The sequence below is a fragment of the Parasteatoda tepidariorum genome, chromosome 3 (assembly GCF_982258835.1).
Source record: "Parasteatoda tepidariorum strain Cologne lab strain chromosome 3, Ptep-v5.0, whole genome shotgun sequence".
NCBI classification, from domain to species: domain Eukaryota; kingdom Metazoa; phylum Arthropoda; class Arachnida; order Araneae; family Theridiidae; genus Parasteatoda; species Parasteatoda tepidariorum.
Genome location: NC_141757.1, coordinates 75,405,254 through 75,418,085, shown reverse-complemented (window position 1 = coordinate 75,418,085; position 12,832 = coordinate 75,405,254). Strand labels below are relative to the sequence as shown.

Here is a 12,832-nt window from a genome sequence, read left to right as displayed (position 1 = left end):
AAAAAGCAATTGATTCATTATCTGTTGTAGGATCACAATACTTCGTTAAAAGCAATGTATGCATTGCAATGCCAAAGGATTGAAAAGTTCATTCTATCAATGAAATATGGAAATTGAAGTTATTGAGCCACAGGTAGGTTATACTAGTTGTTGTGTTTTTTCATTTTTAAACAGTTACCACACTCTGTTATACTTACATTGTATTTCTGTGAGAATAAAATTTCCTTACCGTATAATTTCACAAGAAAATTTTTCACAAATTTAAGACATTTTGAAAGCTATGATTCAAACTTTAGAAATGGTGTTACTTTTCGTAATAAAAATATATGCGCATTATTACATACAGATAAAAATTATAGTTTAATTTTTTTTGATTATCTTTTCCTTGCTTAATTAGTATTCTTTTCCAGCTTTGAATTAACGTTATGTATTTTACAACATACGAACATAGCGTTCAAGTGTTTCTATGAATTATATAATTAAGGGACTTTTCTTAGCTAAAAATGAATATTTTTAGAATTGCTGTTTTCAAAAAGGCACCAATCTCCTAACAGTATATTGTGCATATTTTATATCGGTATAAATAATATTTTTGGAAGGTTGTATCAATTTATTTTTAAAATTAATTGCATAATTTTTTTGAAATATCAAGTTGTCAGAATTTTTTTTTTAAGATGGAGAATGTTTTCTTTTAATTCAATGCATATATTTATATTATAATGCATGGTATTTATATTATAACATTAACACACACCCATACAATGGACTCTCTTTAACTCAAACATGGATAATGGGCAGAGTTAGATAAAATGAAAAAATTCTGCCAACACATCTCAATTAAAAAACTTTCTGCATGCATTGATTAATTCTTATAATTACCAGTTTTAATCCTTTCGTTACCACATCAGTTTGATGAAATTCATTTGAAAATAACCTGATTTTTTAAAAAATGTTCAATTATTTAGAACTCTATATTGATTCATACCATAAGGATGAATTAGGTTAAAAATCTGAAAATAGAAATCCAAAAATGTTATGTGCAAAAGCACTTTTTAAATAATTGAAAAAATACCTGAATTTAGGCAAGAAAAAAGTTTATGTGGAAAATATTTATCTATATGATGTTATCAACGTTTTAATAAGAATATTGATGTGAGATTTTATTTATTTATTTAAATTTTGTGAATATGAATCTCAATGTGTGATTTTTAAATTACCTGAATACGAATCTTGACATTTAATTTTAAAATCACATAAATATGAATCTCAATGTTTAATTTTAAAATCATTATAATACAAATCTCGATACTTGATTTTAAAATGGCATGAATACAAATCTTTATGTTTTAATTTAAAATTGTGTGATTATGAACTCTAATGTATAATTTTTCATTCACTTAAGAATGAATCATAACAGTGGCTTTTAAATTGTGTGAATATGAAACTTAATATTTTGTCTGAAATCATGAAAATACAAAACATGATACTCGAATCTTCGATTGTGTAAATAGGAATTATATGGCGTGAATTTAAATCATGTGGATGTAATTTTAAATTGCATTTGCATTGATAGGAAAAAATCTAAAAACAAAACTTTTTTTACGGTAATTTGAAAAAGGCAAACTTTCCTTGAAGCAGATTATTATTTTCTTTTTTAGTAATAGTAAAAAATTTTGCAAGATTGTATTCTTGGCAAGTTTTTGACAATTGACAGTTTAATCCGGTTTTAACCATGGTTTTATCCATCATGTCAAAAAATCCTTTTTGACAATTGTTGAAGAACCCAAAATTTACGTATGAGGATAATTATTAGCTATTATAAATATGAAATATTTATAAATAAACATTCATATAAAATTATAACTGATTAATCAGTTATGTTTTTGAATTATTTTGATATTAAACTCTTTTTCTTTCTTTTTTTTTTGATGAGAATTACTGTCAAATACTCAAATTTTGGAGTGGAGAATATTAAATAATTATGCATAAAAATGCGTAAAATAACAATTTATCCAAGAAATTAATCCAATCCGTTCTCTAAACAAAATTTTTTATAAATCAATATTTCTTCAAAAAATTTCAGCATATTCTCTCTTTTTTTAATGCAATAACTTTTTAAAAATATTTTTAAATAAAAGTAAGGTTTATATATCATTAAAAAGTTTTATTAATAAAAGAAAAGAAATTTATTTGATTTTACACAATTCTTGAATAAACGAGCATATGTGTTTAAAATATTCAAAATCAAAATATATTGAAATTGTAATAATTTATTAAATTAAATTTAAGGTTACACTTATAAACTTAAATTAAAACTAATAAATACACAAGTTGACTTTGAGTGTTTTTTTAAAAAGGAAAAATTTTGCAAAGTGACACATTTTTCAACAATAGAAAATTTTGTTGAAATTTTTTGAATCGAACATTTCCCTAGGATTGCCTGAATTTCAATTACTAAACCTGGTTTGCACAATTGGACATATTCTGCCCCCTCCATCTAAGTAAAATATTAAGAATAAAAAAAATTGAGATCAGATAATTTTTGGCAACCACTTTAATTTTATTTAATCTAAAAAATTTGCATAAATGGAGGCATAAAAGAATTAAAATCAATATTTAAGTTTGATAATATTTAACAACTCATAGTATCTGTATTATAAACTGAATAGTTATAATATAACAAATAAAATTGATCTTAGATACTTGAAAGTACCATATTTTTAGGAAAACCAATTAATAGTTTCAATAATTTTGGCTATATTTTTTATAATAATCTAAATCATAATAATACTAGTATATAATGCAAGTATTGTGCATGATTTAACATCCTATAAAGTGCCCCCAATAACAAAAAAGCAACTTGTCCCGATTTCGACACTTTTAAGCATGTTTTTGATGTGTCATGTCAATAACCAGTTTTTGCCATCAAAAACCCAACTCTGCACGATGGTGACAAATTTTCTGTGAATGGCGCTCACGCTTTTGTGTATATTATACAGGTCTGATAATGGGAAATATTTGATAGTAGTACTATGTTAAATTAGATCTTTAATTCTAATTTTTCTCCTCGAATAAGGTTAAGTTAAGGTATAATCCAGAGGAAATCAGCAAGTTTTATTGGTTTTTAAATCCATTAAAAACGTTTTTAGGCAGCTCAATAATATGGAAAATGAAGATGTTGAAAGTAACATAAAAATCAAACAATAGTCATTATAGAGTTTTGTATTTTGTCTCATAAATCTGCTGATGTGCTAATTTTTTCATGTGATTAAGAATTATGCATGGTTGAGGGTGCATTATGACTGATTTTTTTTTGTTCCCTCTTACATTTTGACATGCTATAACTTGTATGTGGATTGATTGGAATCTATAAAGAAATATTTTATTGCTTAAACAATTGAAAAATATAGTTTAGCATTGTATTGTCACAAACTCTTCATACTCCATGTAGAATTAATATAGAATAAATATAGAATTTATACAGTGATTTCGCTAGATTTTTAAAACTACTGGTCCTTAGCACACAGAAATTTCTAGGTCTAAAAGCAGAAAATTTTAAGCTTCATAGATTACAAAATTTTTATTTGAAATGTAATATACTTACCATTTTAACTAATTTAATTGTTTTAAAAATTAAAGCATTTTAAAAAGAAAAGAAGGAAGTCTCTTAGATTTTTTAAAATGAGAGACAAATGATCTGTGATTGTGAGCACGCAATAAATTCTTCCATTCCATCTAATTAACATGCACATTTAAAGCAGGGTTTGATTTTTTGCCGGCAAAAAGGGGATTTTGCCAGGACAATGGCAAAAACCTGGTAAAAACCGGCAAAAACCAAATTATCTAAATTGCTGATTAAATATTATTACAAAATACTTGAAACAAATTTAAATCAATCATAAGGAATAATAATTTTGATATGTTACATGAAAAAAATTATTTTTAACACATTAATAATTAATATAAAAGCAATAATTTTTAAAACATTGAAAGTTTTTGACCTCTTTTCATTTTGGAATCCTTAAATAAATGTTTTTTTACAAATAAATAAATATTATTATTTGTATAATAACAATTAGAAGAAATTATTATTTGTACAATAATTAACTACATATCTTGATAGATATTATATGCTTTAAATTATAGTTATATTAATTTAAAATAAGTTCATTTCACTGGAAAAAAGAGAATAATCGCAAATTTTCCAATCAATAATGTTTTAAACTACTAAAATGATATATTATTACATTATGATTTAATTATGGAATAATAATTTTGTTAACTTTTTTGTAATTATTTATATTTATAGTATATATTTCAATTTTAGGAATAATTTTGTACCAAAAATGTGTTTTTGTCCTCTCATCTTGGAAAATATAGGTTTTTGCCAATTTGCTTTGGCAAAAATCTGTTTTTGCCAGGACGGCAAAACATTCCTCATTAACTTATTGAAAATTGAAAGAAAAAATGATTAGAAAAATAGTTTTAATTAAGTCATAACACTATAGTTTGCCATGCAGCCAATCACATTTTTATCATATATCCATTGCATTATTTTTTTCTGAATATTGAAAATTGAAAATGGTGATTTCAAGGAAAATTCTGAAGGTAAAAACAATAGTTTTATTAAAAAGTGTTTTTATATCTTAATATTTTTACCTGAAACCTACCGTATATTGCGGCGCATAATGTGCCCCGGCGTATAACGCGCTCCTGTAATTTCTAATACTTTTTTAAAATTTTGTGGGTAAAAAATTTCTGGCAAAACTGTCCTGGTTGCATAAGAAAACCAGAAAGCCTTTTAGTATGGGGCATGTTTAGGTCCCACCTTATAGATAATACAAAAAAATTGTTGAAAGAATGTAACACCGATATGGCAGTTATTCCGGGCAGATTGACACCATTAGTTCAGCCATTGGACGTCTGCTTTAACAAACCATTTAAAGCCAATTGAAAAAAAACAGTGGAACACTTGGATGTTGGAGGGCGAGAAAACCTTTATGAAAGGAGGACATATGCGTCATGCAAGTTTGGAAACAGTGTGCGAATGGATATTAAAATCATGGGATGAAATTAAGCCTGAGATGGTTAGAAAATCATTCAAAAAATGCAGCATTTCAAATAATTTGGATGGATCAGAAGATGACTGTTTATTTATGGATGAGCGTAACACACATGATGAAGATGAAACAGATTGTGATGATGTGCCTGAAGAAATAACGGAAGACGAATATAATGAACTACTATTTATGTAATAACGAAAATCAATAAAGTATATAGGTAAAGGTATGTTATTTCTTTAAAATAAAAGTATTTTTCTATATTTAAATTTTTTTAATCTATAATTTTTAATATGCGGTGTATACTGCGCACCCGTAAATTCCAATGTTATTTTTTGTATTAAAAGTGTGCATTATACGCCGGAATATACGGTAATTAAAAGATCAGGAATAATTAAAATTATATTTACCATATTTTTAATTACATAATAATTATGTTATAAGCTGATTGCAATCTATGATTATTTCAGAGAGCTCCACTCAACTTCCTTGTGGATCTAGATGGGGCTCCAGCAGAAATTGTTGAAGTTGTTCAAATTGTCAAACGAGTATGTATTATGTAAATTAGGCTTTCTCACTAATTGCTATAATTTAAATTGTTTTTCATGTATTGTAAATTTCATAAACATTATGGTCATCATATTTTAAACAGTCAGTTTGTTTTATGAAATTTCTGTTATTATTTATGAATATTAAGTTAAGTATAATTTTTTCTTATATTCTTCTGACATTTGTTAATTATGCATTTTATTTGAGTAATTTTTGCTACTTTTTTGTTAGCAAATTCAGGCAAATTCATTTTTTTTCTTCTTTTTATATTTTATTTATAATTTTTAGGAGGGGGACCATTGGTTAAAAAAATTATAACCATGATATTTAAACATAAATTACCATTTTGTTTTAAAAAAATGAAAGTAGTTCTTCTGCCCATCTAATCAAAAATATCTTCTTTTTTTTAAACATATTAACAGATTAATAACCACAAAACCTGTAATCTATGCAATCTAATTAACAATTGCAAATATTAATAATTTAATATTGGTTAAATATTTAGAAAAAAAATGAATTAAACTACATTACCATAATAAACTTTAATTATATTTAAATATAACTAAGCATAATGTTATAAGATTCATGGTTAAAAATTTTTAAACTACAATCAAAGTTCTTTTTATATATTTATTTGAATGTTTAATTTTCGAATTATACCAAGCAAATTGTTTTAGTATTAATTTATCATGTATAATTTTTCACTAAAAGGGATGCCTTTTAATTTTAACCAACTCTAAAATAATATATTAGGAAAAATATGTTTCGTATGCATATAAAAAGTGTTAGATATTTTTAGCTAAATTTTTTGGTGAATGTAACTGATCGTTGAAGAAAATGTATGTGCATACATTGATTTCATAACTTAATGATGTATAAACTGACCTTTGTTTTAAAAAATGTTAACTTTCTATCTTCATTGAAGTTTATATGTTTGATCATGAATGTTACATGCAGGTTGCTGAAAAAATCTTATATCATTGGGAGGAATTTCCAATTGTTTTACCTCCACCTCTGACAGTCATTACTACTGAAAGTGATGGAAACCGAAAAGTAAACAAAACTTTTTTTAAAACTTTTTTTAAAAGAAATTTGTTGTGAAAACTTATTTATTCTGTAGTATTTATCTGATACTGTACTCTTTCTTTTTTTGATAATACTCTTACTGCAATAATACTTTTTCTGATGAAGTAATAAAGGAAACGAAGGAAATAAAAATATGACCACCAAAGCCGACGTCTTCAGGGGGTACCGGCCTCGGTAGCCATAAAACAAAACCATTTCTATTGAGGGAGAAGCAAATGCCTAAATTAACTCCCTCAGTACCCTGATGGTTTTGTATAGAAGTCCAGGAAAGTAGTAACTTAAACTAAATAAGCAACCAGTCACTTTTTCTCATTTTTTTAAAGAAATTGTTTAATGATAAAAGTACATTAATGCAGAAAGGCTCTGGAAAACAGAATTTTTATTCAAATGTAGAATGTCTGAATTCAAAATTTTGATTCTTCAGGATCTATCAATTTGTGATTTGTGTGTAAGGAGATTTTTTTTAACAATTCCATATTTTAAAGTTGTAATGTATGTATTCAATGTATTTTGCCTCCCAAAATATTTTTGAATAAAGTCAGTGTGTTAAATTAAATTTTTGTCACATATTTACATTATTTTTGCTGTTGAATTAACTTTTTTATAGCTGTAGATTATTTATTATATGATTTTTTTTTTTAAAAAGCAAAATTTAATCCAAGCAATGAAAAAAAAAAAAATTGCAAAAAGTGACTATAAAAGGAAAACACCTATTGATATTGGTCACTGACTCATTAGGTTTGAGAAAAAAGTGGCTACTAAGTTATTAGAGTTTACCAGCCACTAGCTACTAACTGAAAATTTAAATTTTCAAATCTATGTTTTTAATAGAACAACGTAGGGAAGAGGTACCATTAAATTAAATTTGACATAACCTTTTGAGCATTAGTTTTGGCTTTTTTTTTAAAAAAAACTTTTTATTTGTAGCTAGTGAACTGATTTGTTTTCCATTCCTCCATTATTTTTTGGCATTTCTTATTCATGGCTAATCATTGTTGTTTCATTGCTAATAATTTTTTTCGGTATCACTTTCACTTGTCTGAAACTAAACAACTATCGCAATCCTACTAAATTCAAAAATAATTTTTATTAAGATGATAGCCATATTTTAACATCGCCAAGTATACATTTCTCATATAAAAATTATGACTGATCTATATCAAATGTAGATCTTTATCTTTGATCTATCTAAAACAATTTACCTATCTAAAACAATTTAGCAATTTTATTAATTAAGGTGGGGAAGTAATATAGCAATTTCTTTCAACATTTTATAATAACTTTTTAGCAGTATTATACAGAGAATAAATCAATAAATAGAATATTAACCCTAGTTTGGGCATTTTTTTTTTCTTCTTATAGCTAATAACTGTCCTGCAATAAAAAACTTATTTTTACTCATGTTATGCAACAGGAAAGCAGTATGTAACCAGATAACTTTTTAACAATTTTACCCATAGGCTCAAGTATTGGATAATTAATATATTGCCATTTATGCATACTTTATGCAAATATAAAACTATAACTCAGCTATTTTCAGACATGAATGCGTACACATTGAAAATTTAAAAGCGGGGGCATGCTTAGGAGTAGGCAAACTGGTCGACCGCAAAGGGTCGCCAAAAATTCCAGACTGGGTTTTTTTCTCCTTCACTTTCTTGTCACGTTGAGGAAATTTCTTTAAATCTTTATGAACTACACTTATAGTTCTATCTCTTTCCCAATAGAAAAGGTAATGATTTAATGATAATGATTTTTCCACTGGGGTTGTGAATTGCCATTAATTGCAGTAAAATTATATGAAGTATTTTATATGCATTTTATTTGAATTTTAATCATTAACTACAAAAAGAATTTTTTTAAAAAAAACTAATGTTTAATATATATTTTTTAAACTAAACACGATTTTTATGAACCCTGATCAAATGACTCAATGTCTCGCCCAGGGTCGCTAGACCCCTATGATGCACACTCTTGCTTAAAAATCTCAGATTTATTTTAGAATTTTAAGTTAAAAGCTTATTAATTCAGACAAATGTCAAAATAAAATTATACCTTAAATTTTTTTAGCAAAGTTTACATCACAAATATTTTGATTAGAATCAATTTTTTATTCTATAGCTGAAAAATCACTTAAAAATAAAATGCAAATAAAATTGGTTCATAGCCCTATAATTTAATTTTAGTGTTGTATTCAGAAGTATTGCTGTAACTTCTTAATTAAAGGTAAAATATTAAATTATTTTTGCTTTATGTTTATTTCCAGGCAAAACCTCTCATTGTTAGAGACTTATTTGTTGCACCTACATTTGAGGAACCTAATATTGTATCATTTGATGCAAAAGGTGATCCTCAACCGCTTAATAGAAGACAGTTGCTTAGTATTAGAGAATCTGGGTATGTTAACTTTCATTGATGTTTCATGATTGCTATTATTTAAAATTGATAAAATAGCGCTACTGCATATTTGTTCTCACTCCTAAGTTACTCAAGTTCTAAATTAAATTCCTATTCGGGTGGTTATTTATATATATTTTCCCATATTTAGTTCTTTAACCTGAAATCAATTGCAAATTCTTGCTTCATTTTAATATTAAAATCAAAGATTTAATGCAATTCTGTAAATCACGTTTTTCCATAAACCGTAATTGCTTTGTTTGCGTAAATAATAAAACTTGCAGTTTAAAAATTTCTGTAACACAGCAAGAGCTATTGACTTTTACATTATTTGTTTAATTTTTTTTCTAAAAAGTTAACGTTTCGAAAGTTAAGCAAACCAAATTTAATTAATTTGTTTGTTATTAGCTCTAATGCTGCAGAAAATTTCAAGTTCCTTCTATAAAATATAAATATGTATTTAAGTGTATATTTTGTGTTTTTAAGTATTTGTATCAGAAAACCATTTTAAGATGGATCTGATCTAGACAATTATTGGCATATTTAGTATGTAAATTTAAAGATAGGTGCAATGATCTATATAACACACAATTTCATAAAATGCAAAGCCTTATGTTTAAAGGTTTGCGTTAGAAAGTAGTAAGATCTTCTACTGTATTATTACATCATTCATAATATTGTCAAAACAACGCTACTGTAATTTTGTTCTCAGTGCTAAGTTGCTCAAGTTCTAAATCAAATTTCTCTTAGGTTCTTTATTGTTTCCCCATATTTAGTTACTTTGCCTAAAATCCATTGAAAATTCCTGCCTCATTTTAATATTAAAATCAAAGATTTGATATCAATAATGATATTGTTGAAACAGCGTCACTGTATTTCTGTTCTCACTGCAAAGTTGCTCAAGTTCTAAATTAAAGAAATGCATTTAATAATAGTGCTAAGTAGTAATAGCTATTTTAGATGTTAAATTATGAAAATAATTTTAACAGGCTATAAGTTTAATATTTATTTACTCTTTCTTTTCCTTTCATTTCAGCACTTTTGAAGTGGAAAGTAGAAATTTTCCTGGTCAACTGCATAAATGGAAACTAAGCCAATTGTTGCAAAAAGGGAGGCAAAATGTTCAAGATACTCTATTACAGGTAGATTTTTAATGCATAATATCATGGCAACATCTAGGTTTTTGTTTAATATCAATTTAATACTTTTCACAATAAAAAATTCAGGGTGCTTTTCTCTAATTTCATAAAGACTTTCATAAAGTTTCATTTCATAAAACTATTATAAGTTTATTCATTTTTTTGTTTTTTAGAATTTCTTATTTTGCCATCTTTCAATTTATGTGCTAGATTTTATTGTTCATAAACTCACATTAATTAAGCAGTCAATTAATTTTTGAAGGACATTTTTATGTTTAAGATATATTGTGGGTTAAGTAAAAATTATCTCTATACATAGGAATAAATCATAGAACATTGTGTGAATTTGAATTCAGTTTTAATCACAGCTTCCAAACACGGTTATATGAAATTTGGTATATTATTACTATTGTTATATATTGCTATTTGGTATATGGCTGTATTATTTCTCCTCTCACTTTCCCTTTAGTCAGGTCAGTGTCATATTCTTTTAAAATTTTACTGTAAGTTCATTTTTAGTTTTGAATGCAGATTGGCATTAATTTCTTGTAGCATGTATAATAATGAATGATATTATTGAATGTAATTAGTACAAAGTTACTATTTTCAAAACTGTTTTAAGTATAAAATATGTTTTATTTCATTTGTTATTAATGTAAATTGTATTTATGAACATGTTCAACAAAAAAAGTGGTTTCTGAACTCGTTTGTCTCGTAGACCCCTTGTCATGTATTTTGGTTTTGGATCGACCCTCTGCTTACCTGATATTGATTTCTTGTAAATTCATCAACTTCAAATGTATTTTTGACACCTGGTATAGTGTTACTCACTGTGAAAGATTTAAATTCTAAATGTAGTGAAGTGTAGTGGGAAAAACTTAAGAAACAAAACACATGTTAATTTCATACATTTATTTATTAAATTCAAACTGATTTAATTACTAATTTAATTAATATGTAAATGGAATAAAATAGTGCACTATAAAACCTGTACTCCGCTACTAATATTATAAGTGCAGAATTAATTTTATATACAAAACCGTAGTAGTGTATTGTCGGTTTGTTTATTACGTTTTCACGTAAAAACTAAGCAACAAATTTCGCGATCTTGTGCGCAGATAAAGTTGGAGGTCTAGCTAGCTAAAGAGTTGACAGAGGCTAGGCTACAATTTACTATGGAAAAATACTTTTTTGTTACAAAAGAAAACATTACATGCAGAGAAAACAAAAACGTACAAAAGCGGAGCTGCAGGCAACTGCTAGTTTATAATAATTCAGTTTCATATATCAAAAAATAACCCTAATAACTTAAGTTTTAATAAAATTTTTACTTCATAGCTACTTTTATAAATTATGTAGAATGTGGATAAATATATGTCTTTATTAGGTAATATAATGTAAGTAAGTAGGTACTATCAGTGTATGTTGATTATTCCATTCATGAAATGACAAAATTAAAAGTTATGACCTGCTTATACGAGATTCACTATTGTTGATCCCCATTTTCATCTCATGGATCCCCAATTTTTTTTTCACTTGACGTGGACCCCTTGCAGGTTGTCGTCGACCCCTGCGGGTCGATATATACCACTTTGGGAAACACTGGTCTAAAAGGAAAGTTCTAAATTAAACTAAGAATGCATGTACCATTTTTTCAAAATACTGATATAAGCTAAATGATTTTTTTTCGCTTTTTTAATAATATTATTGAATTGAAATGTAATACCATTGTGCTTATAATTTTTTTTTTATCATCTTTTAATATTTATTTTTTGCAGGATGTTGCACTAGCTGCTCATCTGATTGTTGTAACTGCTAAAAATCGCCTTCTGTCACAATTTTTCAGCGTATCTGAATCTGTACGTGCCTTTATACGTGGGTTAGCTGTACTATTAGGTATGCATTGGTTGAAGTTTTGTCTAAAAGTAGTATTTAATGTAGGATATTAATAATAAAAAGTATTTAGTGATAAAAACTATTTAATGATAAAAAAAATTTTAAAAATATTTTAAATGATGAAAAGTTCTTAAATATTATTCCTTTTTTTTTAAAAAACTTTATTTTGTTGTCTTTGTTTTGTTATAACTTTTTTACAGTTAATATCATGCATTATGATAAGAATTTTCAAAAATATTATTTTAGATATAGTTATTGGTATACCTTCCCTTTCTGCTAAAAACTTGGATATTCGAATACAAGAAGAAAGAAGTAAATATTTAGTAGCTGAACTTACAATTAGGGTAAATTATTGTTATTGTACAAAAGTCATTTGTAAAAAGTGGTATATACAAAACTGAATTTGTTTATTTTTCTTTTAGCCCAGCTATGATGATGACATCGATAATTTGTGCCAATTTGTCAAGCACCAAATAAGAAAACAAACTATGGAAAAATATTGCTTTGTATGTTTATTTTCTTTAATAGAATTATTTTAATGTAAGATTTTAAATAGGGTCAGGTGGTACATGGGAATAAAGTGGTAACATGTTAAAAAAACATCTATTTTCTCCTTTTAAAGAGGTACAATTTGTTTTATATTTCCTGGGATATTGTGGCAAGCATTTTTATTTGAATTTTAAAAACTCATAAGAAGTTTAATGT

At 26.1% G+C, this 12,832-nt stretch overlaps 1 protein-coding gene across 1 annotated transcript in view; it reads left to right on the top strand.

Annotated features, from left to right (window-relative positions):
- Positions 1-12,832, top strand: part of LOC107448740 (uncharacterized) — a 45,118-nt gene that overhangs the window by 529 nt on the left and 31,757 nt on the right. Inside the window, exons 2-9 of the mRNA XM_043045060.3 lie at positions 31-133; positions 5,531-5,608; positions 6,567-6,662; positions 8,962-9,092; positions 10,129-10,234; positions 12,010-12,127; positions 12,374-12,471; positions 12,550-12,633. Coding sequence (XP_042900994.1) covers positions 107-133; positions 5,531-5,608; positions 6,567-6,662; positions 8,962-9,092; positions 10,129-10,234; positions 12,010-12,127; positions 12,374-12,471; positions 12,550-12,633 — 738 coding nt within the window. The 5' untranslated portion in view covers positions 31-106. The remainder of the gene's footprint in view (positions 1-30; positions 134-5,530; positions 5,609-6,566; positions 6,663-8,961; positions 9,093-10,128; positions 10,235-12,009; positions 12,128-12,373; positions 12,472-12,549; positions 12,634-12,832) is intronic.